This window comes from Aquarana catesbeiana, linkage group LG05 (assembly GCF_042186555.1).
Source record: "Aquarana catesbeiana isolate 2022-GZ linkage group LG05, ASM4218655v1, whole genome shotgun sequence".
Lineage (NCBI taxonomy): Eukaryota > Metazoa > Chordata > Amphibia > Anura > Ranidae > Aquarana > Aquarana catesbeiana.
The window spans coordinates 85038696-85065578 of NC_133328.1; the positions used below are offsets into that span (position 1 = coordinate 85038696).

General features: G+C 42.7%; 1 protein-coding gene across 2 annotated transcripts in view; it reads left to right on the forward strand.

Annotated features, from left to right (window-relative positions):
• The window catches only part of PTPRN2 (protein tyrosine phosphatase receptor type N2), a 1455485-nt gene that overhangs the window by 567088 nt on the left and 861514 nt on the right, over positions 1 to 26883 (forward strand). For both annotated transcript variants that reach the window (XM_073629933.1, XM_073629934.1), the window contains one exon: positions 21906 to 21992. In XM_073629933.1, coding sequence (XP_073486034.1) covers positions 21906 to 21992 — 87 coding nt within the window. The remainder of the gene's footprint in view (positions 1 to 21905; positions 21993 to 26883) is intronic.

A 26883-nucleotide genomic window follows, 5' to 3' on the forward strand; every position in this document is an offset into this window, starting at 1 on the left:
ACAGTGTAAACAGAAAAAGCCGTGTAACAGCTTTTCCTTTACTTGCGCTAACAGACACGAGTAGAGGAGAGCTGATCGGCTGCTCTACTGACAGGGGGGTCTGCACTGATGGGCATCCCTGATGTCCACCCAGGACCACCAGGGATGCCCATCCATGGCCACCAGGAATGCCCACCCATGGACAGCAAGGATGCCCACCCATGGTCACCAGGGATGGCCACCCATGACCACCAGGTAAGCCCACTAGTGCCCACCAAGGATAGCAATCATTGCCTATTAGGGATGGCACTCTGTGCCCATCAGTAATGCCTGCCAGCACCTCTGATCAGTGCTGCCCGTCAGTGACATCTATCAATGCCGCCCATCAGTGCCGCCTATACGTGCCCTCCAGTGCCGCCTATACGTGCCCTCCAGTGCCGCCTATGAGTGCCCATCAGTGCCACCTATCAGTGCCCATCAGTGCTGCTTATCAGTGCCGCCTATCGGTGTCTATCAGTGCTGCATATAAGTGCCACCTCATCCGTGCCACCTCATCAGTGCCATCTCATCAGTGCCAATCAGTACTGCCTCATCAGTGCCCATCAGTGCAGCCCATTCACTGCACAGCAGTAAAGGAGAAAACATACTTATTTACAAAGTTTTGTAACAGAAAAACGTTTTTTTTTTTTTCAAAATTTTAGTTATTTTTTTATTTGTAGCGCAGAGTTGATCAAATACCACCAAAAGAAAGCTCTATTTGTGAGGAAAAAAAGATAAAAATTTTGTTTGGGTACAGCATCGCATGACCGCGCAATTGTCATTCAAAATATAAGAGCGCTGAAAATTGTTCTGGGCAGGAAGGTGTATAAGTGCCCTGTATTGAAGTGGTTAAATAGTGGTAGGTTGTTTGTTTTGGATATAGTATTAAGAAGGCAAGTTTTGAAGGAACAGCATCTTCTCCCTTTTTTTATTATTTTTTTTTATTTTTTATATAAGTTCTTTATTTTCAAATGTAAGCAAATAACAAAAGTATCCATGGTGGATAAGGTACAGTAATTACACAATAAAAGCAAAGTGTGTATGATCAAATGCTCCAATTATAGTGTATATTGATGCTCTCAAGGGCCAGGGCCTCAGTTGTAGAACATTTAAAAGTTGTACACAGTAAACCGTTTGCCCAGGTTCTTCCTTTTTTTACAGTGAAGGTTGTAGAGCCCCTTCACACCTTTGACTACATTAATGCATGCACATATTTTTGTGTGTTAAAGCATGTTCTTTTAAGGTAGCTCTCAGTGTGCCTAAATGCACAAAAAAAGGCACACCTTCACTATTTTGACAATGCAGCACAACACATCCACATTTGTGCTTTGTGGTTTGCTAGGGTTTAAGTGTGTTAAGGTTCTAGTGTATATGCATTAAGTGCCATTTAAAATGGTGGTACACTGCAATGCACATATACTGTGTACTACCATGTTTTAGTAATACGCATTAATATGCAGGGTTTACAGTGAGGGAAAAATGTGTTTGATCCCCTGCTGATTTTGTACATTTGCCCACTGATAAATGATAAGCCTATAATTTTAATGGTAGGTTTAACAGTGAGAGACAGAATAACAACAGAAAAATCCAGGAAAACACATTTCAAAAAAGTTATAAATTGATTTAAATTTTAATGAGTAAAATAAGTATTCAATCCCCTATCAATTAGCTTGATTTCTAGCTCCCAAGTGTCTTCTATACAGGTAACGAGCTGAGATTAGGGGCACTCTTAAAGGGAGTGCTCTTAATCTCAGCTTGTTACCTGTATAAAAGACACCTGTCCACAGAAGCAATCGAACTATCAGATTAGATTCTAATCTCTCCACCATGGCCAAGACCAAAGAGCTGTGCAAGGATGTCAGGGACAAGATTGTAGATCTACTCAAGGCTGGAATGGGCTACAAGCATTGCCAAGCAGCTTGGTGAGAGGGTGACAACAGTTGGTGCGATTATTCGCAAATGGAAGAAACATAAAATAACTATCAATCTCCCTCGGTCTGGGGCTCCAGGCAAGGTCTCCCCTCGTGGAGTTTCAATGATCATGAGAATGGTGAGGAATCAGCCCAGAACTACACGGGAGAATCTTGTCAATCATCTCAAGGCAATTGGGACCATAGTCACCAAGAAAACAATTGGTAACACACTACGCTGTGAAGGACTGAAATCCTGCAGTGCTCGCAATGTCCCCCTGCTCAAGAAAGCACATGTACAGGCCTGACGTTTGCTAATGAACATCTGAATGATTCAGAGGAGAACTGGGTGAAAGTGTTGTGATCAGATGAGACCAAAATCGAGCCCTTTGGCGTCAACTCAACTCGCCGTGTTTGAAGGAGGAGGAATGCTGCCTATGACCCCAGGAACACCATCCCCACCGTCAAACATGGAGGTGGAAACATTATACTTTGCGAGTATTTTTCTTCTAAGGGGACAGGACAACTTCACCGCATCAAAGGTACGATGGACGGGGCCATGTACTGTCAAATCTTGGGTGAGAACATCCTTCCCTCAGCCAGGGCATTGAAAACGGGTCGTGGATGATTATTCCAGCATGACAATGTCCCAAAGCACACGGTTAAAGCAACAAAGGGGTGGCTCAAGAAGAAGCATATTAAGGTCCTGGAGTGGCCTAGTCAGTCTCCAGACCTTAATACCATAGGAAATATGTGGAGGGAAGTGAAGGTTCGAGTTACCAAACATCAGCCTTAAAACCTTAATGAACTGGAGAGTATCTGCAAAGAGGAGTGGGACAAAATCCCACCTGAGATGTGTGCAAACCTGGTGGCCAACTACAAGAAATGTATGACCTCTGTGATTGCTAACAAGGGTTTTGCCACCAAGTACTAAGGCATATTTTGAGAAGGGGTCAAATACTTATTTCACTCTGTGTATAGAAGAACCAAATTTGGGGACTTTTAAGTTGCCAGACAGAAGAGAGGTACTACATCTTACTTTAAAATCCAAATCAAATTTTATTTATAAAATTTTAAAATACTTAAAAAGGAATTTTAGAATAAAGATTATATATGGTCCAGGTATATGGTACAGCAATTATTGCTTAACATGTTTTGCCAACAGCTGGCTTCTACAGGAGACTTTTTTCATTACTGTACACAATATTCACCTGGAAATGCCACCAGGTATGTATATATCTGTGCAGGAGCCACAGAATTGCCACCATAAGGATATTAGTGTATCATAGGAGGACCATGTCCCTACAATGGACGTCTGTTGTGTCACAACGAGGAACCAGAAAAAACTGTCTTCTGGGATGGAAATAATACACCTTGACTTCAGATGAGTTCATTCATCCCACAAGGAGGAGCCCAAAAGGCCCTAAATTCACAGCACCTCTTTCCCTATAGTGAATTATCTCAAAAGATTAAATAGGGAGAGTAGATTAGGCAGGATGAATTTCTCAGAGGGATGCAGCTTGTTGTGACAGAAACAAACAACTCACTATAAGGCACGCTAATGAGATGATATGCAAACACACACAAATATCATAGGGCTAATCTTGATTCGCATGACAGTCCTGGAAACTCCTTCCACATCATGGCGGATGGCCACACTGTTTACTTATTTCACTCATTAAAATGCAAATCAATTTATAACTTTTTTGAAATGCGCTTTTCTGGATTGTTTTGTTGTTATTCTGTCTCTCACTGCTAAAATAAACCTACCATTAAAATTATAGACTGAACTTTTCTTTGTCAGTGAACAAACATACAAAATCAGCAGGGGATCAAATACTTTTTTCCCTCACTGTAGTGCATGTTACCCCCAACAGGTGTGATACCAACCCTGTTGTACTTGGTATTTTTATATTAACCACTCTCTCCTGGTACAGTTACTGGTGGCTAACAAAAAACTCCCGATCGCTGCTTGTGATCGGGAGCTTTCTGATCATGTGACCACCGTGACAACCAATCATGGCGGACACATGATCATAACCTCTGCCCCGCCTCCCAGCATCCTAAACCCCTTAAAGTGCCGGGAGGAGATGGCGCCAAGGGGTTAAAATAGTATAGTTACTGTAGGCCACACTTTTTTTTCCATATTAAATGCTTGTTTCCATCCTAGTTAAGCCACTGTCTTCTACTGGTAACTGTAACTTTATACACAGGACTCTGTGCAGGCCAGTCAAGTTCCTCCACTCCAAACTCGCTCATCCATGTCTTTATGGACCTTGCTTTGTGCACTGGTGCGTAGTCATATTGGAACAGGAAGGGGCCATCCCCAAACTGTTCCCACTAAGTTGGGAGCATGTGATACTAAAGTCTCGTTTTAAAAAAAAAAAAAAAAAAAAACATGTTATACTTACCTGCTCTGTGTATTGGTTTTGCATAAAGCAGCCTGGATCCTCCTCTTCCCGGGTCCCTCGCCGGTACTCCTGGTCCCTCCCTCCTGTTGAGTGCCCCCGCAGCAAGCAGCTTTCTATGGGGGCACCTGAGCCGAGCCACAGCTCCCTGTGTCAATTCCGAAACAGAGCCCCGTCCCCGTCCCCTTTCTCTCCTCATTGGCTGACTGACTTTAAACAACAGCAGCAGGAGCCAATGGCGCCACGCTGCTGTCTCAGCCAATGAGAAGGGGAGTCCCAGGCAGCCGAGACACTGCTGCAGCATCACTGGATCTAGATGGGGCTCAGGTAATTATTAGGAGGCTGCTGCACACAGAAGGCTTTTTATCATAATGCATAGAATGCATTAAGATAAAAAACCTTCTGCCTTTACAACCCCTTTTAAGAGTCCCCTTCACTGGAACTAAGGGGCCAAGCCCAACCCCTGAAAAACAACCCCACACCACAATCCCCCCCTCCACCAAATGATTTAGACCAGTGCACAAAGCAAGGTCCATAAAGACATGGATGAGCGAGTTTGGGGTGGAGGAACTTAACTGGCCTGCACAGAGTCCTGACTTCAACCCGATAGGCCTGCAGAACCTCTCCCCGGAGGCCTAGTAGGTTAATGTCTTTTTTCTAGGAAATGGACTACTGCTCCCAGCCAGTCCAACTTGCAAACCATGTGTTCCCCAGCCACACTGGTTTGACACACACATCCCCACAGTCTCTTCTCTGATCCAGGGCTCTTCACCATCCACTGTGTGATTGATAAAGACTCTGCTAGTGACCGTGTAGAAGCAGAGTTCCCTTACAGAATCCCTGGCACATCCTCCAGCCATCCACTGTGGTAACACTCACCGACCTTCCAACCTTCCAGCCCTGAGTCCTGCCCCTCTCCTCCAGGAGTTTCCTGCCACCGACCATGCGGTGGCAGAGACATTGCCAGTGACCGTGTAAAGGCAATGTTCCCTCACAGTTCTCCCCGGGCCTCCTCCTGCGATCCCACACCGCCCCAGATGGGGGTGTGATCCTGCAAGTGTCTAGCACTCCATTCCTCACGTCACCCAGTCGACTACTCCTCCCCAGCAGCCTGTGACCTCAGCATATATAGGAGGCCCGCCCCGTGCCAATGCCAGTTAGGGATTGGTCAGAGCTCCCACACATGATTAGTGTAGCATGTACTTTCTGAAATCTATGTTCCCTTAGCTCAGGCATGCAGACAGGAGGGTGTGCTTAGCTGAGGAAGCCCCTCCTCCAAATCAAAGAAAAAAATTGCCCATGAAGACTCTTGGGATGTATGACATATTTTGGCATAGGCCAGAAACCAGGAAGTAACTGAAAAAACGAAAAGAAAAAAAAGCCTAAAATAAGTAAATATAATATACTGTACTTTCCTATGTATTTGCTATGTATGGCAGCATACTTGGCTAACATGACATTTCCAGCACTATACCTTCATTAGGTGGAATAACCTAGTATAGAATCTACCCTGTTCTTTCACAATATTAAAATCATTACTGCAGTACAAGGACTCTTTAGTATCATGTAAAGAAAAAGACACATATAAAGGAAAATCAAAGGAAGATGTGCTTTTTTCCACCTACTTTTTTTTTTTTTTTGGAAAAGTGACTTTTCAGCAAGTCCATATAGAGCTGTGTTCAAAGTTTATTATTCACTAGATGGACTGATCACACCCATGAGATGCAGGACTGAAATCCATTATTATAGTCTATGGGGTTGAAACGCCTGCTTTTCTCTGCCAAGCCTTCTCAGGTTAAATGAAATGAGCCACTTTTCCATTCAGTCAGAGGTAAGAATTTCTATCAGGGATGTATCTCAAGCTGTAATGTTTAAATTGACCTCACAACACCGGGAAGGGGTACGGCAATTTTGCAAGGTAATTTTAGCACAGTTTCTCAGCATCTTGCCTAAAATAATTGAACAACTCTTCATCTTCAGCCTGTAAAATAATCAGGGGACTGAGTCTGGCTTGCAGCGGGGTGATTTGCCACTTTGAATTATTTTTGTGCTTTCTGAACCCTTAGAAGATGGCTCTCGATTCCACCATTGAGGGAGTCAAATAGATTTTTGCACTCTGCTCTCTAAATGCTCCAGATTTCCATAAGGAATACAGATATAACAGATGTGACAATAGAAAGTAAAAATACAACTGGTCATCCTTAAAATTGTTCTTGTTTTTTTTCAAAGCAGGAGCCAGTTAATGTAGACAATTGTTTCAAATCAAAACTCAAGACAAATTTGTTTTTTAGTTTTGGGTGATGTGGATTGAGGTATACCCTAAGATCGCCCAAAACAGCTATGACAGCAAATTTCAAGTAGGGCCCCCGCATACTGCTGCATACAGCCATTTATGTCTTAGGGGCAGCTGTATGTTGCAGCCATGTACAGTACATGAGCCCTAAACGTATGTATGCTATATGTTTACAATTACTAAAACACGTTGCCAAAGAGTTCACATATACCGAGTAAGACAGGTATAAGGTTAAGGCTGGCCAAGACAACCTGAATTTAAGACAAGAATAAAATTATGCCGTAGGTCCTAAATTCTATAACATTTTGGGGACAGTTCCTGTTCCTGTATATAACCTTTTCACAAGGGATAATCTGATTACCCATTGATTGATTTCCAGTGGCCTACAGTAGGGGAGGATGGACTTGTTTATTAACTATGGGTTTGTGAACCATAAAAAAGGTTTCTTGTAAGAATATTCTAATATAATGTGGCCAATATTGTTTGTCTAGTATACTAAATAAACAACTTCAGGTGTACAGAGAAGAGGAAATTGCAGTAAGAAGGTGGAAATCTATGTCTGGCAGAAGGCAGATATAATTTGACAATCTTAAATGAGATGCATGAAGTCTACCTGGGTTTCATTACACGTTGGGTTTGGCCATAACTCCCATTTTGTGCAGTTGAACAGGAGATAGTTATGTTTGGTGTAAAATATACAACTGAATTAAAAGATAAGTGTGGGAATTAGATAAATAAACATACAGTACTTACTCGCCTAGATGGCTGCAGCTCTCCCCCGCCAGCTCTACACTGAGAACTTAAGGAACGCTGATCACTCAGTTTTCGGGTCCACTCTGAACAGCATGGTGACTGGTAGTCACCGTCCTGTGCTCTGTCACTGCAGCGCTCACTGGTCTGCTGGGCTGTGAAGGGGTAAGAGTGTCTGGTTCAGGCTTAGTGGCATGGTGAGAGGCTGAGCCAGCTGCTGGTCAGGCATCTGGGCAGATCCTGTCATTATTGTCTGGATCCCTGCAGAGCCTGGACTGGCTCTGTGAAGTCAGTTGACTGGGGGCTTTAGCCTGCTGTCAGCTGAATCCAGGTCACAGAAGTGCAGAACCAAGTGCACTCATGTGACCCATAAGAGAAGATACTTCTCCTTTATTCTATTGTTAACTGTCATAGACATAGTAGGTAGGATCTATAGTCTTAATAGCCTCCAGTGGAGTTTTACCCAGTGTTTAGCACATAGGAATAGAAAGTGAATAATACATCTTTGGAGACCTTGCCACTAAATGAATTTGTTTCTGGTCCCTAAATTGTGTCTCCAAGCCATGGCACAGTTGTAGAAATCTATGGTGTAAAAGCATGCTTCTCCTGTAATTGCACAGATTAGTACATTGTTCCCTCCTCGTAAATGCCTGCGTGAGTTACAATACCATAGCATTTCCATAATGCAGTATCTGGAATCGCCCGGCAACCAATCACTTGCTGTGTAATGTAAAAAGTTAACTCCAGCGGTTCCCGCCCCATCCAACTCTGTGATGTGTCCGCGGGCCGGGTGCCCGTGAATTAATAACGGGGTACTAAAGGGCCGGACATCTAGTGGTGGTGGTGCGGCCCGCGGGGCACGGGTTGCCGACCCCTGGTTTAAATGTGCTTAAAAGAAGATCACAAAGGCATAAAACTTTTTTGTTTCCCTGTATTTGATGTTATTGACACATTTAATTATTCTAGATGTTTTGTGCAACTTAGAGAGCTAGTCCACTCCAAAGTAAGGTGATATTAAACCCAAAAATATAACATATTGCAGCTTACCAATCATTATATATGATGGATGCGATCATTTTCTTTTTTAGTCTTTTTTCCCTCTGTGTTCCTGGTCAGCAAGTGGTTAAGTGCACACTGGAGGACAGAAAATTCTTTTTCACAGGCCTTCCTTTTGTATGCTTTTTTTTTCAATCTCTTTATTGTTTTAATCAAAAGACAAAACAAGAACAGAACCAGGAGGCCTGACTCACGCAGGAGTGGAACTACCTGAACACAAAAAAGAAAACATACCATAATCAAAGAAATGTGCTAAGTGGTATATGAGTGTGTGCATGTGGGTGGCAAGTCCATATCAGAATAAATGAGGCAGGTGTTCCAGGCCCCCCATTAACTAGGATACAATCAAGGTGACAAACTTAAACCAGGTTCCCTCCCAGCATCCAACCCAGTCTCAATGGTTAGCAGGCACTATGCAGTGGTGTCATCTTCCAGCCATTTAGTCCAAATTTTATCGAACTTCCGAGAACAACCCCTATTGGCATAAGTAGCTTTGTAAAGTGGTAGCTGTGAGTTCACTAGTTGTTTCCAGTAAGCAACTGTCGGGGCCAAGGATTTCTTCCTGTGAAGCGTGATCGCTTTTCTGGCGTAAAAGAGCAGAAGGCCAATTAATGTCCTGCCAGTATTCGTGTTCATAAGACCCTCAACCAGTTCTAGCAGACAAGTTTGCGGGGAAGAGGAGAAAGAGATCTGTGCAACTTCATTGATGGTTTTAACCACAGTTCCTCAAAAAGGCTGGATCAGTGGCCACGTCCAAAAAGTATGAAAGAACTTTTGTATGCTTTTTAGATACATTTTGTGAAAATTGTGATCCATGACATCAAGGGTAGCACCATTTAGTCATTATTATTATGATCCTTGGCTGTTTGATACTTTTAATGCCAGACCACTGCTAAAACCTAGTGTTCATTCCTCCAAAATATCTGTTATCGCTTCAAATGAAAAAAACAAATAGTTATTTTGAAAGAAAATTGTATGCCTTGTTATCCCAATATTCCGATTTCTCTGTATATTTTATTTTGAAGTTTATTTGGTATAGACTGGACATGTTTAATATGATCTAAAGAGCATGTTTTTACTTGTTATAACTGTGCCCTGTTTGTGGATATTGGCTAATCTAATTTCTAATTTGTATGAGGCTATCATATCACCCGGATCAGTTTAGCTTGTCACCTCTTATTTCTTGCTAAGTCCGCACAGCCAACATGGAAATCATGGTGTGTTTTGATGTGAATTCTATATGACATATCTAGATCCTCTATTCGGTAATAGCCCTGGAGAGTTAATTCCCTTCTATTCTGCTCCATTACTACATTACGGAGGTGGAGGCCTTTCTAAGTTTTAGTAATCGTCACTGACCTTTGCAGGTGAGAACTTGAAATTGATTCTACAAAGTGTCACCTATATTGGAATTGGCTTCTACATGCATTTGAATCAAGGCATGCATACATTACAACCACTAGGAAAAATAAAAAGAGCGAGGGATTTTATCTCTGCAAAAAAACATTTAAACAAGAGAAAAGAGAGAGAAACAGTAGGCATAGAAGAATAAAGGTGACAATCCTACATGAGTCTTATAAATAGCAGACAGTTATTAGATGCTAAGGAAACCTAGTGATTAAGAAGGTGAAGTGCAGTGTAGCCCAGTGTATGCAGTGACACATCCAGATGTGACTTTAACTGCTTCCCAAAACAACCCAAATTGAACCCTATTGTTATGGGACAACCTCATATGATGTCTTCCCGAGTACATGCCTCGTGCGGCTGATCCGGGCTGTGCTCCGGCGCGATCTGTCACCCGTTGCATCCACTGGACACAGCGGATTGACAGATCACTGTACCGGTCCGCTGCCAGTGTCATGTGATCACTGTGACCAATCATAGCAGACCACATGACAGTTGTAAACTGTGAATAGCTTCCTTTCATGCCATTCATTGTATACAATTGTGTTGCTAGCTGTTATTGGTCACAGGGATCACATGGTGCAAACTGGGCCAATCACAGCTCATTTGTACCATGCGATTAGCTGTGACCAATCACAGCTAATCACAACAATAGACAGTGTCTACACACTGTCATTCAGTAAAAATATTTGCTTATAGCAGTGAAATTCACTGCTATAAGCAAACATAGTATGTAAAAAAAAAAAAATCCTGATCAACTCCTCAGAGTGGTACAGTGTTACTACGTTAAAACTGTATTGCTCTGGGTGCAGTATGGTAAAAAAAAATATATTATTATTGTTTTTATTTATACATTTTGTCACCAGTCAGTGTCCCTGGTCACCACCACACCAGTTATATGATGGCTCTGTACTGCACTGGTGACAGTATGTAAAAAATAAAAAGTGAAAAAAACTATTTATTTTTCTTAATTTTCCCAAAAAAGTGACAAAAAAGTACAACTTCAAAAAACATGCCATGCGTCTTACTACTGTATATACCTCAGACTGTCTACTTTCCAAAAAAGGGTCATTTGGAAGTTATTTGTACTGACCTGGCATTTTTGTACCTCAAGAAATGCGATAGGATTGAAGGTACCTCGGGATTGATCAATTTTCAGATATATACCATAGTTTGTGGACTATATACCTTTACTGAAGACTAAATAATATGCACTGATTTGGGTTAATTTCACCAAAGAAATGAAGCAAAATACAATATGGCCTAAATTTATGTAGAAAGATGATTTATTTTCAAAATTTTATAACAGAAACCAAGAAAACACATTTTTTTCAACATTTTTGGCCTTTTTTTGGTTTATTTAGCAAAACAAAAAAAAAACCCAGTGGTTTTGTGTTAAAAAAATGATGAAAACGTCATATGGGTACAGTGTTGCATGACCGCATGCCAAAATGCGACAGCGCTGAAACATGCAAATTGGCCTGGGCCAGAAAGGGGGTAAAAGTGCCCAGTATTGAGATTTAAAGTTTATAGGGCAAAAAAACCTAGGCAGTACATCTCTTCAATGCCTGCATATTTCCCCATGTTTTATGCCTTTAGAGACCCTGCAACTACAGAAAATTAGCTGTTGATCTGCCAGAAATACACCCAGCTCATGATAACGCGGCATATTTGTGGAATGAATGGTATCAGCCCTGCCCAGTTGTCTTGTGCTAAACCCTCACTCTCTTCATCTATTTAACATAGACACTAATTATTTTGTGGTCCAAGACAAAAACTAGGAGGGTTAATTAGACTCATTAAAATAACACAGGATGTGTGCCTAGGAGATGGGGCAGCACTGAATCTCTGACATGATCAAACATATCACAGAACACAAAAAAAGGCAAAATAAAAAAATATATATATGATGCGGTCTATCGCTAGCATTATTGGAAAGTTGTCCTCACTATAACTTTTAGCTTTAAAGTTTTTTTACCTGTTGATCCCATTGTTGCTTTTTAACATTCTTTAACCACTTCTCGACTGCCCCACATACTTTTACTGCGTCAAAGTGGAAAGACCTTAATCCTTCCTCAACCACGATATAGCTGCACAAAGTTAAAGACATAAACTGTTTGGAGAACCTTGTTCTGAGCCGCACTGTCCCTCCCTTTTTATCACTCCTTACCCTTCTACTTTTTTCTACTTACCATTTCTCCTACCACCATTTTCCTTTTCCTGAAAAGAATAGAATTCTCGGTTTAACCCTAAACAGTTCCTGTTTTCTTTATATATGATGAAGGATTGTACGTACCTAACATTTTATGCCTGTACCATGTTTAAAGACCACACATTCCACATTCTGTATGTTCAGACCTTATGGTTGGATTGTATGAACTTAAAAACCTACTTAAATTAAGAATTAAAAAAAAAATCTGTATCCAATTGCCTATTTTACATACCTTAATCCGCGGTCACATGATGCCACAGCCCTAAGTCTTTTCTTTTTTCTTACTGCTTGGAGTCCTTCTTTAGGACACTTGCTTGGTTGGCCACTGGCAGGGTCCTCTCAGGAGAGAGAAGAGGATTGATGTCATCACAGGGGGACAGTAGGAGACTGGTGGTCTCGGGGCGCCATTGCAGTGCTGGATTAGTGGTCCCCCACACTGGAACTGGCAGCAGCGAGGTACCTGAATGGGGGACTTATGTGATTATTGTTGGCCTAACAAAGTACGGTGGCAAAAAATACTGTCAACAGAGGTTAGAAGGCGGTAGGAGGGAGGGGTAGTAATAATTTAGTTTTTTCATGGAATGGGGCTTTATGTAAACTTCTGGCAAACCTGGGCAACTGAGCTGATCTCGTGATAAAAAAAAAATGCATGTTCATCGTACAATTACTACTAATTACTTTGCCATGATAAGTAAAGATGATCCTAAGTTCCTCGGTTTGGTTTTGCCATAGTGAGGTAAGATGATCTTAAAGGGATAGTTCATATTTACCACAAAGCTACCTATGTAGATAAGGGGCATCTGTAGATAAAAACAGTCTGTACAGCTCTGACTAAAGTTGAATAAAGCCCTTGCTATAGGTGTAGGCCAGGGGTGTCCAAACTACGGCCCTCCAGCTGTTGCGGAACTACACTTCCCATGAGGCATTGTAAAATTCTGACATTCACAGACATGACTAGGCATGATGGGAGTTGTAGTTCCTTAACAACTGGAGGGCCATAGTTTGGACACCACTGGTGTAGGCCATTTAGGCCATAGGGCAAAAAAAAACCCTATGCAGTACATCTCTTCAATTCCTGCATATTTCCCCATGTTTTATTCCTTTAGAGACCCTGCAAGTACAGAAAAATAGCCTGGATACCCCCAGGAACATTGCTAAGTGAGGCTTAGTCAACACTGCTCATTTCCACAATCACAGGAGTGAGCTCTCAAATGCTGAGCTCAGAGCTACTGCATCAGAGGAGACAAAGAGTATGTGAGGGGGTTGAATCAGATAAAGAGCTCACTCCTGTGATGGTGGAGGTGAGCAGTGACGACTAGGCCTCACTTAGCAACGTCCTGGGAGTAATTAGCAGTGTCCTGGGAGTATTTCAGTCAGGCTTCATAAGGTATGTAAATGGCCTACACCTATAGCAAGGGTATTATTCATCTTTAGTCAGAGCTGCAGTTTGTTTTAGTCTACAAACATCCCTTCCTGCAAACCTGGTTTGAAGAAGCACTCAAGGTCAATGTGAAACACACGCGTCACCTCCTGGGTTCAGAAACTCTGTCTTTGTTGGCTTTCATTTGCTATGTTTGGAAGAAAATTGTTGGAACGTTCCTGTGGTGTGCAGCCGTTCTTTTCTTCCTATTGCTCATCGGTGGTGAGCCGTGGCTTGCACCCAGCACATCCGGTCTGTATTGATTTCTCACCTGGAGCGGCGTCTTCCTTGATTGAACCTTACCTGCATAGGCAGGTTTTTTTGTAAAAGTGAGCTATCCCTTTAAGTTCCTTGGTTTGGTTTAGTTTAGTTTCCCTTATTTAGCCTTATTTGGACAAAAGCTTGTTAGCGTAAAAGAGGGTGGCAGCAAGTGACATTATTTATTTTGTATAAATTGCCTGTTAGCTCTAAGCCTTTCAATTTAAATATAATTTTTACATTGACTTTAGAGGCAGAATTCACTAGAACATAATGCAGTGCAGTCTTGGCATTCTTTCCTTTTGATCAGCTATTGTTTACATGGTAATTACACGTGGGCAGTTACTTACAGGGCATGCCGGGGAGCAGATCACAACGCATGTCACAGAATTCACCATTTTATAGATGTAAAGCTGCTGAGACTGTAGATGAATAGGCTCTATTTTTTTTTTTTTTTTTTTAGATAATTCCATACATCTATTTTCACACAGATAACATGTGACGTCAATCCGCAAACTGTGAATGCCTTTTAAAGCTCCTTTTGCGCTTACTGCTGGGATTTGACCCTCCACTGCTGTGTTGTGCTTAGTAATCACTTCCTCACCTACTGTGTTTATAAATAAACCCCTTATTTCTGCAAGAAGCACATAATAAATATAATATTCCCTTTCTTTTTTCAATCAATGCTTGTTTTTCTTTTTTTAACCCTGCAAATGCCAGAGGTACACGTGAGCGCACACGAACACACAGCCATTCCATGCTTTAATGTATTCTTGTCATGTCATTGCCGACCCGACAGGGGAGGTGGTGGAACAATGATGTGCTAATAAGGAAACGCCAGGCAGGAGACAGTGACACAGTGACAGTATCGAATGGAAAGATTTAATTAACACATATGTGGAGGCAATGTGAAATCAGTGGTGATACTATTTATCTGCTGATATAGAATGAATCATTGAATGGAGGACCACGTTTGGCATAAATCATTTGTTATGTATAACAATCAATTAAAGAGTAACTCCCCTTTTGTTGAGAAAAGAACATTCCCCTCTGGGTTATCTATGCAAGGATTTTAACAAACTCTGTTGCATATTCCTACCTTTTGTTATTCTGAAGAAATTCCTTGTGTGTTTGTCTGTATCCATTTCGGAAAGTCTAATGGGAGTGGTTTCATAATTATCAATCAGCTGTGCACCTGCAGGGCACTAATGAGGAAAGTTGCTGAGCCTACAGGGAGTATCTCACCAAAAATGAAATTTTTGTTGCAGGGGTTGCCTGAAATCTAACTTGTATCTTAGTGCAGACTTCTGGGAAAATCAGTGAGCCAATCACACAAGCAAGAAATTATGTTTCCGGGGGGCGTTCTGTATACATTCTGTCTAAAGAACACCTCCAGGTAGCCATATTGCATTGGTATAAATTATTCCGCGCTACCCCAAAACGAAAGACAAGGGAAGCAGCCAACACGACCAACAAAGTGTAAAATGAAAAAGCAACAAAAAGTGTGGCGCTAGACAATGTCATATATTAATGAAAACAGACAAATTGGACAAAGAGGGAGGATCATAAATAACTGTTTTTGAACATATAGTCCTCATATGAACCCCAAAGATGTATAGTCTATGTGGCAATATATTTAGGGAAGAATATTGAAGAATTATATTAACATCTTGACTGAAAATCCGCTCACTACCACCTAGAGTTGAGGAGGCTTACCGGATATGGTGGACCCAATGGGGCGTACGCCGGATTGGGTCAAACAAGGCTTAGGTGGTGAGTGGCTGTATGTACTCAAGGGACGTGGCGGTCTCACAGGTTGGTTGTATTCATCCGGATGGTGCCAGGAGCTTGAAAAGTGTAGGTGGTCCCCCGGATGTAGGAGGTCATGTAGATCTCAAAAGAGTGGTAGGGTGTTCCATAAGAGGACCCCTCAAATCCAACATTCAGCGGACCAGGAATGGATGCAGAGGGGTGGAAAAAGAAAAAGAGGGCCACATAGTGTGAATCCGAAAAAACTAAAAAATATTTATTTAAAGTAAAATAGATATACACTCACATGTAGATCCAAATATTAAAACAGCGCTTGTTTGAGAAAAAGTGGCAACAATGTGGTCCTGCCCGACGCGTTTCGTCATCAAAAGACGTCATCAGGGGGGAGTCATCCCCCCTGATGACGTCAAGTATCTATGCACAATGGAGAGCTGTGTAAGACGATCTGACAATCTAGTTGGGGCCCTCCTACAAGCATCCAGTGTGTCCTCCCATTCATCATCCTCCAGCTCCCCCACGTCCCCAGACCAGTGATCCCTCAGGTTATATGCAAGAGTTGTTTTTGATGCGGGTCGGAGCAAGGAATTGTAGAACCCTGAGATAAGTTTACGAGAGTCTTGTCCCGTTATAATACGCAGAACATCTAGGTGCTCTATGTTAGGGGAGGCATCATTAAATTGTGCCCGGAGGGCATGGTGGAGCTGGAGGTATCTGAAATGCATAGAGTTGGGCAGATGAAATTCCTCTTTAAGTTGTTGAAACGATTTCAGGGTAGTATCACAATAAACATCAGACAGATATCTCACCCCCTGGTCTAGCCATAGGGCATGGTCTGGTACGGTTAATAGTTTTCCCAGGCTGGGGTTGTCCCAAAGGGGTGTGTAAAAATGCGTAGTTGGTGTTTTCAGCTTGTGCCTTATCACTTCCCATATTCTACAATGATGGTATAATAGTCCCTTATGGTTCCCTAGTGTCCCAGTACCTGCTGGCTCTCGGAGAAGAATTTGAAAGGGGTGGGTGAGCCCATGGGCCTATGGGGAACAGATTAGGGTCAGGTATCGGTCCTTGTCATGTTTGTCTAAATAAAAATAATGGGATAATTGTGCTGCCAGGTAATAAAGGTTAAAATCGGGTAGTGCTGCACCCCCCAACTCTGTGGAGTTTTTCAGCGTTTGCCAAGAGAGTTTGTGCCGATCTGTCCCCCACACAAAGGAGTTGAGGAGAGCTTCAATAGATTTGAAGATTCTAAGGGGTAAATAGACTGGAGCAGGCCAAAAAACGTACAAGAATTTGGGGAGGAGGACCATTTTAATTAAATTCACCCGGCCCATCACCCCCAAGGGTAGTTTGGCCCATGTCTGTAGTTTGGATTTTAAACTTGTTATCAGGGACTTAATGTTAAGTCTAATAAAGTCCTCTGGTGAGCAGGTGATTACATTGCCAAGGTATGTCATGAAGCTAACCCTAAGGAGTGGGGAGGAGGCCTGCATTTCTGTGGGGACACTGATGTCTATGGGAAGGATCTGGGATTTGTCCCAATTAATCTTTAAGCCAGAGTATTTGCCGAAATTTTGAATAATCTCAAGGGCTAATTGTAGGGATGGGCCAGCGTCTGCTAGGTATAGCAACATATCGTATGCATATAGACTGATCTTTTCCACCAATCCTCCATACCTCAAACCACGGACGCCTGAATGTGTCCTAAGAGAAGAAACGAGAGGTTCCACTGCTAGGGCGTATAGTAATGGGGATAAAGGGCATCCCTGACATGTACCCCTCAAGAGGGGAAAGGGATCAGAAATGTTCCCATTGACCAAGATCCTGGCATGCGGACTCTGATAGAGGAGTCGGATCCATTTAATATAATTGAATATAAATCCGAATCCAAAACGTGTTAAGCATTCTCAAAGGTATTCCCACTTGACTGACTCAAATGCCTTTGCAGCGTCAAGAGACACAACAACTCTGGAGCCCAGCTGGTCATGTTCAGCCTGCATGTTCATATGAAGTCTGCGTAAATTGTATGCTGTGTTTTTGGCTGGCATGAACCCAGTCTGGTCCGGGTGAATTAATGTAAGGATCACCTTATTTAAGCATAGCGCCAGGATCTTGGCCAAAATTTCCAATTGGAGTAGGGATATTGGGCGATATGATTCTGGAAGTTCTAGGTTTTTTCCAGTTTTGGGTATAAGTGCAATATAGGCCTCGCTCATAGAAGAGGGCAGGGAGCCAGATTTAAATATATGGGAGAATAGTTCATATAGTCTAGGGACCAGAGTCTCAGTGTAGGTTGTGTAAAATTCAAGGGGGAGACCGTCGGAGCCAGGTGCTTTGGATGAATTAAGTAGGGACATAGCTTCTATTATATCATCTTTGGAAAAAGGAGCCTCTAGCATCTCGACCTGGTCTTTTGTTAGAGTGGGCAGTTCTATGTCAGTTAAATGTCGCTATTTCCTCATGGGAGTTATTGGTGGTATAGGAGTACAATGATGTAAAGAAGGAGCGGAACCCCCCAGCCACCATGTCAGGATCATTTATCAGAACCCCGTCGGCAGTGCGAAGGGAAACCACCGTGGGAGGCCTATGATCCAAATGGGCTAGGTAAGCCAGGAGACGTCCCGCTCGTTCCCCTCATACAGCCTCTGTTTGCTATAGAATATCTTCCTCTCAGCTTTTTCAAAGTGGAGACTATTTACTACTCTGGCTTGTAGCTTTAGCTGATCCGCTGTGGATGGGGAAGGGTTAGCAGAGAAACTATTTTCGGCTTCCACGAGGGATTGTTCCACCTGCCTGACCACTTGAGAGGAAATTTTACGATATCTGGATATACACTGGGATAAAACTATACGGGCATGTTATTTAAAAGAATCCCAGACCACTTCAAATGGTGCAGTGTCTTTATTAGTCTGAAAGAAAAAATCCCACTCAGTACCAGCACCTTCCAAGTCAGGAACAACTGTCAACCAAAAGGGATTAAGTTTCCAGGTATATGTCGTGGGGGGAGAATCTATCTGAAGTTCAATCCAGTACGGAGCATGGTCCGACCCACCTCACCCAAAATGGGGAGAATAGTGTGGGATATTAATATTAGGTCAATACGTGACATAGAATTGTGCGTTGTTGAGAAGCATGAAAATGCCCTGTCCGTAGGATAACGGTATCTCCATGTATCCACTAGGGCAAGATCATGAAGGAGTTTACCAAATCTAGTATAGGGATGGGCGTTATTGTCAGAAGGCGTCAGTGCTAATCTGTCCAAATCTTTGTGTACAATATTGTTGAAATCCCCTAGCCAAGTCGAGGGAACAGTGGGGAACTGCGACATGAATGCTAGGCCTTCTGTTAAGACATTGAATTGGAAGGGTGGAGGTATATATATTGCTAGTATCAATAGTTCCAGACCATTTACCTTGGCGTGCAGGAATAAAAACCTACCCTGGGGGTCAGACCTAAGTGTCAGTAGTACAAACTGTACTGTTTTGGCCACTAGTATGGCGGCCCCTCTGGAGTTCGCAGTATAGGGGGCCTGATACAGCCACACCACCCATGGTTTTTTAATCACCAGCAAGAGTTGACTTGTGAGGTGAGTTTCCACCAGCACTATAATCTCAGCACGTTGTGCCTTAAGGTATGACAGGACTGCATTACGTTTAGGTCTTGCTCTGAGGCCCCTAACATTCCATGTAATACACTTTACACTGGGCATAGGAACAAGATAAAGATGTCAAATTCCCTGGCACCTGGAGCCCGCATGCCTACACCGCCCATCCCCCAAATTTGGGGAGACACGCGGCGCCACCCACGGGGGCCAATGGGAACCAGGGCAGTAGACCGCAACATGAGCCATTGAGCTTCAAGCAACCCATTAGCACATAAAGATCCAGTATACTGTAAAACAACCATGTCATCAGTTAAACACCAATCATTTACATTCTTCTGCATACAACATATATGCTGAACATTAAAACAATAAGTACACTTGAAAAGAAAAAGAACAAACACACCGGCGTGTCTGGCCAACCGCGCACCAAGTGGTTACTGGGTACAGTCGGGGGAGACCGGACGGGCCAGGGAAACCATACTTGTAGTAAGCGACAAACATTGCGTTTGATATTGAAAATAGCGGGACCCCCAGGGGCACCCGCATCTAGGGGGGTGATTAACTGCTGTAGATCAAGCAGCAGTATAGAAGTGAGACATCTGATCTTAAATCTTCAAGATAATGTTTACCGGGGGAGCTGACATATATGAAGATTTGGGTCCGTGTCATAGGCGTCATGACGGTTGTCAACCTGCCTTCAAAACAGAAAGTACGGGGCCACAGTACAAGTCCAGCACCATGAGACATACTTGTGGTGATGGGGAAAAGCTAACAGGATGAGGGGGACATTGCAGTCAGTGCAAAAACAGGGAGTGGAGGTCTGCTAAGGCAGGATGAAAAGATCCCCCTAAAAAGGGGGGGGGGGGGCAAAACATAGGGAGCCACGGGCAGAACATAAGATTCACAGTACCTTCATGGCAAATAGTCCCAGGCTCACTGAAGAACATAAGGATGGTGTGGGTCCTCTCTCACAGATCGGAGCGTTAGGCAGGCTCCCAGGTCGGCGTCATTTTGTTTTCCAGCCAAGCGAAGACGGCCTCCGGCAAATCAAAAAAATGTGCTCGGTCCTCTCCTACGACCCGAAGCCTTGCCGAAAATAGCATGGCGCAGGAGTAGAGATGGATCCTCAGCTGCCACTTGGCTTCGGTAAATTGCGCTCTCTTTTTCTGGACGTTGGCCGAAAAATCCGTGAAAATTTTGATCTCGCCATTTTTAAAGGGAATGTTGCCCTGCAGCCTGGTGAGGCGAAGGACCGCATTGCGGTCACGGAAGTTGAGCATCTTGGCTATGAATGTTCTGGGTGGCGCACCTTGGGGGGGAGGTTTATCAGCCAGTCTATGCGCCCTTTCCACCATGAAGGTTGTGGAGAATTCAGCCCTTCCAAAGGAGGTAACAAGGAGGTTTTCAAGAAATGAGGGGGGGGGGGTTGGAGCCCTCCGAACTCTCTGGCAGGCCTACAAAATGTAGGTTACATCTCCTAAGCCGGTTCTCCATATCATCCTGTTTGGCTAAGACCATAGCAAGCTGATGCTGGAGCCGTTCTGTGGTAACTTGCAATGGCGGCACCTCGTCCTCCACGCTGCTGATGCGGGTCTCCGTCTCCGTGACCCGCTCTCTGAGTTTTTGCAGATCTTGGCGGATTAACGAGACATCAATTTTAACCTCCTCGATCTTACCCGTCAGGGTACTTTTGCAATCTGAAATTGCCTCTAGAGCTCTCCTGCAGTCCTTTGGAGAAGGAGAGCCGGCACCATTTTCCTCCCCGACCTTCTTGTCTGTGTTCCGGTATTTGGCTAGCTTGGCAGCCGATTCTGTTGCTTTTTTTGGCAGTGACATGGTCCCTGTGGGTAAGATGTATTCGGTAAGTCGGTGGCTGGTAAGTAGATAGTAATAGTAGCCTCAGGATATGCAATCACGGATATTCGGCAAGTGGAGCTCCCGTTCAACACTCCTCACACCATGCCGGTCCAGGCCACGCCCCCCCTGCAGAAGGTTTAATCTTTGTCTGGAATGTATTGTGCCATTTCTTTAAGATCACGTGGAAAGTAAAGGTAGCTCTGTATACCAGAAAGCGATTGGATATCACCTAATTCCTAAATCACAGTAGTGAGTGACAAGGAAAAGCCCACCCAGACAATCCATTTCCTTCCCCAAACTCATTTTCCCATGATATAGTGCAGTCTCATTGTGATAACTTTGTGGTAAATCAATTTTTAGGGGTGGATACAATCCCCTGTCCCCTGTCTATGAGTATATGTCAAATTTATTGGCACAAAAAATCTAATCTATAGCATTAAAAATATATGATGAAATGATGAGTTGCAACATTATATATCTGTGTGGTTGTTTGGATACATCAGTATCAAGGCATACACACATATACAGTGTATGTGTGTGCATATATTCTATATATATATATATATATATATATATATATATATATATACACACATACATACATACATACACACATACACACACATATATATATATATATATATATATATATATATATATATATATATATATATATCATCCTTTCAGTTGGGGGGCATTAGACTTCCTAAGGATTGTATTTACACTGTATTGTTTGTCTTATTGCTGAAACATTCAGGTGATTCATCATGTTGGCTGGAGCACCTGATCCCTATTCCCCAGATATCGCACTCTCTATGTGATAGGAATATAGCAAGCTATGGCTTTTATATCCTTGACAGGCTGAGGTGATAATTCTTATGGGATTTAAGCCTTTCGCCTATTGAAGAGTTCCATTTTTTTGCTAATGTTTTTTTCCTCTACTTACAGCCCCCTGACTGTGGAGAAGGGTCTGCAATTATTAAATGAAGTCGCCTTGCTCCTGAAACAGCAAATGAATGTGTTTAGTGATGTCAGGTAGGTTTCTTTATCTACTCTACGTTGATTTAAAGAGTCAGTTTAAGTACAGTAGCCATAATCCTTTCAGTAACATAAAATTGTTGAATGCTGGCCTGTTAAAAATCGAGTATGCAATGTATTTTCTGTGCTGTCTGTGTTGTGAAAATTTACAAACTGAACATGTGCAAATGTTACAGAAGGAGAGAATATGTATTTCATGAGAGGAGTATTCTATTTGATGAATAATGCTCTGTCATATTCAAACTGCTTTCATTCTGCTTGAAACTGGCACAATTTTCCAAAGTTTTAATTTAATTTTATTCAGCCTGTTAAAATATGACTTTCATTAATAGTCAAAAGTTATGTGCAGTAGTCAGGTATGCATTTTATGTGGTGTTTGTCCTTAAAGCGGAGTTCCAGCTTGTTTAAAAAAAAAAAAAAAAACCTGTGATGGTCACATCTAATGCAACACATAATGGTATGTTTATGAAATGTAGGTTATAGAAATCATTATCTTTTTAATAAAACTCATTTTGCTGTCCCCAGCGAGTGCGCTCCCATCTTTAGTGTGGGCATCTGAAGCCCACTCATTCCTCCTTCCTGGATAGGGCGCTGCTAGCTACCCAGCATGCGGCCCCCTGATCTCACGCATGCACATATAGTACAAAGCACGGCACACTCATGGTGATGCTACAAGTGGCGGATGCCCATTAACTCCTGGGATTGATGACACTCATATCCCAGCAGACAATGGACGGGCATGATGTACCTAGCCTCGATGAGGTACAACAGAAGCTGCACAATCAGGCTAAATAAAAGGTATTACATTGATGTAAAAAAGTGTCCAAATAGACATTACAAAATCATCATAAACCTGGGGGGTGGGGATTGAGTTTAAAAAATGCCTGGAACTCTGCTTTAAAACATACTTCCAATACAATTCTTGTTCACTGTACGGCTTATCAATGTGCATGCCAGACATCAGCATTGTTACTGTGAGAGAATGCAAGATGCATGTCAACATTGGGTCTTCCACATTGCAACCTAGGCTGAAGTCTAGGTCTCAGGAGATACTCAAAAGCCTGATGGATGTCAACTGGGGTCCAGCTACAACCTTCATGGTTTTGCAGTAAACCGGGGGGATAAGGCAACAAAAAAAATAGGTAAAACCCCTTTGCTTGTCTGTCATTTTTTACACTTATAGGCAGTTGGATTTTGATGGGGTCATGCAAGCACAGGCAATGCAAATAGAGCACCTTCTCTGTGCCTATATCCATATCAATTTCAGTCAAAGTTGTGTGAGGGGGACTTCTACTTTGCCTAGGGCCCCATCCTGCCTTAATCCATCCCTGGCTATAACATATTTTGGGTGATTGGATTTCCCACAATTGTTTCTTATATTTGGTGTATACTCAAAGCAAGATCTTAGAACACCCTGACGGGACTCCCTCTTACTGCCCACAGATTATGACTCAGATATTTGGTGAGTTCTACGACAAACTTTATAATTGTCTCACACCCAACCACCATCCCCCATTTGAAATGTCAGCTTTTGAAGAGTTTATGTCCGGCATGCAACTTCCCAAGTTAACAGACTCAGACGTACAAATAATAAACGCCCCTATCACGGAAGAGGAACTGATTGACACTGTCAAGTCCTTGCCGAATCATAAAGCCCCTGGTCCAGACGGTCTTCCATATTCCTACTATAAGTCTTTCCTTCCTACCCTGTCAACACACTTGATATCCTTATATAATTCTCTACTCCAGGGAAAACTTCCCCACCAACAATTTCTTCACTCATATATCACAGTCATACCGAAATCTGAAAAGGACCCTGCGCTCCCGGACAATTATAGGCCAATAGCACTCCTGAATTCAGATTACAAGCTATTCACAAAAATTCTGGCCAACCGCCTTTCGCAATTTTTGACGAAACGAATTATCTAGAGCCTTTGGCGGAGGCTATCAGATCCCATCCTGGCATAAGAGGGGTTCTCATGCATCAAAGGTAGTACAAACTATCCCTATTTGTTGATGATGTACTCCTTACCCTAATTAACCCTCATATCTCCCTACCATCCCTCCAGGCCTTACTATCCCAATTTGGCTCCCTTTCTGGATACAAGGTTAATACATCATAAATGGAAGCCCTGCCTCTTCACATACCTCCTAATGACCTCCTAATGCTTAAAAAATCATACCCATATCATTGGTGCACAACATCTCTCAAATATCTAGGGGTTCAACTTACGCCTACATACTCCTCCCTTTATTCGACCAACTATCTCCCCCTGTTTAGGAATATAAATGCCATGCTGACTCATTGGAATCCTTTCCCGATATCCTGGATAGGTAGGATTAACGTGCTAAAGATGTCCATTATGCCAAAATTGCTATATTTCTTCGAAACACTCTCGGTTTCTATCCCAATGGCACAGTTAAAAATGCTTAAAAGATGGTTTCTTAACTTTATATGGAGAGGAGGAGCCCATAGAGTGGCCAGCTCGGTGGTCTTCTCCCCTAGAAATCAGGGAGGAATGGGGGCCCCGGACGTTTATAAATACTACTTAGCCTCCCACCTCCGTACAGTAGTGACCTGGTCCAGTCTGAGACCCCCAAGCCGTTGGGTGGAGATTGAGATGGGATCTCTATTTCCGACCCACCCATGCTCCCTAGTCTGGTCCCCTGAGTTAATTTCAGACCTTAGGCTACAGAGTCTCTGTCTAGGTCCCATGCTATTCTCACTCAAGATTTGGCGGTCCTGCCTCCCTAAATTCTTTCTCTCTTCCAAGTCCCCTCCCCTCTCTAATGTACTTTTTAACCCCTTAATCCCTGATAGCCTCTCACATCCCCAAATGTTCCCCTGGGCTAGGGAAAGTATGTTTCAACTCCGACACTTTGTTCACCCAGCAACCCGCAAACTCCGACCCTTCAAAAACCTTCAATCTAATAGCCAAATCCCAAATCACCTGCTATACTCATACCTCCAAATTACTCACTTTCTTTCGAAACTCTCCCCCACACTCACGCTCGCCAAGCCAACGTCCTTTGAACTTTTATGCTCTCAGGGTCCATACCAAACACGACTCATTTCTAGTATATACCAAATTCTCCAGGAAAATGCCCCACTCTCAAAGGTCCCTGTGACAGACCTAGCCGGGACAGAGGCTGTTGGAGAGGACTGAATGCAAGCCTCTTGCCTTTTGATTATGGGCCCTGGGTTTTCAAGGGAACAATACTCTTTGTAATGGGAATTAGAAATCCAGTCTGAACTGTACTAATCGGACTCAGTCGTGTATATATGCATATATTGTATGTTGTTTGATTCTGTTGTGGACTCTTTGCTGTGGTCATTTGAGATGTGTGTCCCTGTAGAGGGAGGGGGGATTCCTCCAGCAGCCCCCTGCTGATAAGACTGATTCATACTGTTGGGACACATACTGTGAGGAGATGCTGGTGTCATCAACTCCAACTACCTGTCTTGTTCTCTGCTATAATGTGTTTAATGTAAATGAGTTTAGTCTGGCTTACCACAGGTTCTAAGGGTATTCCACACATTGTTGTTTGTTCTAATTAACCCTGTGTTTATGTTTATGGTAATGAGCTAGGAGACGTAGTCACCTAGTCTGGGTAAATGATTTAGTAAACTAGCTCATGTTCATTAGGTTACAGTTGTATTGTTAGAGGAGGTTCCAACGGCATATAAAGTCCTGTAATTTTGATTCTAAATAAACAGTCCATGTTAGCATCTAAGCAAGTGTCGCCTTGTTTTATGTTTGAGAGGGGTTGGAATATCTGATATCTGAGTCCAGACTACAAGGAAGTGGTATACTGATGGAAGCACTCAAGCAGAGTGAGGGACGTTCCGTGACAGTCCCCAACTTCTACATGACCAAATGGACACAACACACCCAAAAACAAATTTCTGACATACAGTGGGCTAAAATCTGGTCCTCGACCTCTAAGATTTCTCGATGTGTGGCACAGAATGAGACAGCATATAAAGTCTTATATTTTTGGTATAGGACACCGCTATGATCCCTCTCTTTCTCCTCTATGTTGGAGATGTGGGAAACTTAGGGGGAATCAATTCCACATCTTCTGGCAATGTGAATTGATTGTTCCTTTCTGGTCCATGGTGCTAACAGTGCTCCAGCAGATATTTGATGTTCATTTCCCTATGGACCCAATACACTTCCTCTTAGGCCTCCCATTCCCAGACCTTGGGAAAGCCCTGAACAAACTCACCTCTTTTATCTTGCTAGCAGCAAAAAGAGCCACATCTGCCTGTTGGCTGGCTATACATCCCCCAACCCGAGAACAGCTATTGCAAGGTATTAAGGACATACGCAAAATGGAGCTATGGTGGAGGACACAACAGATAGGTTTGACAAGATTTGGGCTCCTTGGAATAGTTCGTCCTTTAGCTCACCTTTTTAGGTTTTTTTTTGAGGCCCCCAGTAGGCCAGCTGTCGAACAGTTCCATGCTCCACATATGGACCTGTTCTCATACGATATCTGGCCCCCAATTTATTATGTCCTTGCTCTAAATATTTGCTTTGTATACTCATATGATTTATTTGATACTGCCTTGTTTTATGTTTTTTTTTTAATTTTCTTTTGATTATTACTTGTCATAATTTTTGATCGCTTTTTTTTTTTTACTTATTTCTACCTCTGCTTGTACAATTTTCCTGATAGCGTATTTTATGGCGTATTAACACTGTTGGATATATGCCTGTTCTCTGTGAAAAATCTTTTAATAAAAATATAATAAAAAAAAAAAAAAAAAAGCAAGATCTTAGTCATGTATTGCCTCTCCAGCTTCAACTATGGAGAGAGGACTATCTGAGAATGAGGCTAGTGGTTTGTAGCATTTCTGTTGTATCTTGAAGTTTATGTTGGT